Below are 1,370 nucleotides of genomic sequence, written 5' to 3'. Positions count from 1 at the left end.
CGCCAGATATTTTTCTTGCTCATCTAAGGGGGGGAAGAAGCCTGTATAAACATGCTTATATTGCTGCTGCTGCTGCTGCAGTTGCTGCAGTTGCTGCTGCAGTTGCTGCTGCTGCTGCTGCTGCAGTTGCATCTGCTGCTGCTGCTGTTGCACCTGCTGCTCCTGCTGGTTTTGTTGCTGTTGTTGTTGCTGCTGCTGCTGCTGCAGCTTCTCCTGCTGCACTTGCTCCTGCTGCAGCTGCTGCTCCTGCTGCTGCAGTTGTTGCTGCTGCTGCTCCTGCTGCAGTTGCTGCTGCTGCACTTGCTCCTGCTGCAGTTGCTGTTGCTGCTGGAGCTGCAGCAGTTGCTGCTGCAGTTGCTGCTGCTGCTGCTGCAGCAGCAAAGAATATAAATAAGGGGTTGGTGATTGAGTAGTAGGAAAACCCAAAAGAAAGATAAAACGAAACTGCTGCTGCAGCAGCAGCTTCAGCTGCAGCAGCAAAGGCATAGGTAGCTGCCCATACACCTGAACACAAACCCTAAACCCTAAACCCTAAACCCTAAACCCTAAAAATATAAACCCTAAACCCTAAACCCTACACGCTAAACCCTAAACCCTAAAAATATAAACCCTAAACCCTACACCCTAAACCCTAAACACTAAACATTAAACCCTAAACCCTAAACCCTAACCCCTAAACATATAGACCCTAAACCCTAAAAATAAAAACCCTAATACTATAAACCCTAAACAACACAGGATCAACTGTAAACCCTTAAAAAAAAACCAAACCCTAAACCCTAAACCCTAAACCCTAAACCCTAAACCCTAAACCCTAAACCCTAAACCCTACTCCTTTGCCTGTGCTGCTGCAGCAAGGAGAAAGGTAGCAGCAGCAAACACGAGAAAGCCAGCAGCTGCTGCCTCCTATTATAAATATTAGTGGTTGCTGCTGCAGCAGCTGCTGCAGTGCAGCAGATATAAAAGACAAAGACTCGATCTGCTGCTGATGCTCTTCTCTGATGCTGCTGCTGCTGCTGCTGCTGCTGCTGCTGCAAATGCTGAGGCTGCTGCTGCTGCTGCTGCTGCTGCTAGTGTTGGTGCTGTTGCTGTTGCTGCTGCTGGAAATGCTAAGGCTGCTGCTGCTGCTGCTGCTGCTAGTGTTGCTGCTGTTGCTGTTGCTGTTGCTGCTACTGCAAATGCTGAGGCTGCTGCTGCTGCTGATGCTGCTAGTGTTGCTGCTGTTGCTGTTGCTGTCGCTGCTACTGCAAATGCTGAGGCTGCTGCTGCTGCTGCTGCTGCTGTTGCTGCTGCTGCTGCTGCTGGGTGGCAGCAGCACCAGCTTAGCGACCGAGAAAAAAGGAAAAGACAACAAAATAGCAGACTCCCTG

At 50.0% G+C, this 1,370-nt stretch overlaps 1 protein-coding gene across 1 annotated transcript in view; it reads right to left on the bottom strand.

Annotated features, from left to right (window-relative positions):
• Nucleotides 1-1,370, bottom strand: part of EMH_0045750 (uncharacterized protein) — a gene marked incomplete at both ends in the record, with an annotated part of 5,153 nt that overhangs the window by 2,439 nt on the left and 1,344 nt on the right. Inside the window, 2 exons of the mRNA XM_013496096.1 lie at nt 4-504; nt 833-1,301. Of these exons, the coding sequence (XP_013351550.1) occupies nt 4-504; nt 833-1,301 (970 nt within the window). The remainder of the gene's footprint in view (nt 1-3; nt 505-832; nt 1,302-1,370) is intronic.

This window comes from Eimeria mitis, genomic scaffold (assembly GCF_000499745.2).
Source record: "Eimeria mitis Houghton genomic scaffold, Emh_scaff1913, whole genome shotgun sequence".
NCBI classification, from domain to species: domain Eukaryota; phylum Apicomplexa; class Conoidasida; order Eucoccidiorida; family Eimeriidae; genus Eimeria; species Eimeria mitis.
This window is presented reverse-complemented; position numbering and strand designations above follow the sequence as displayed.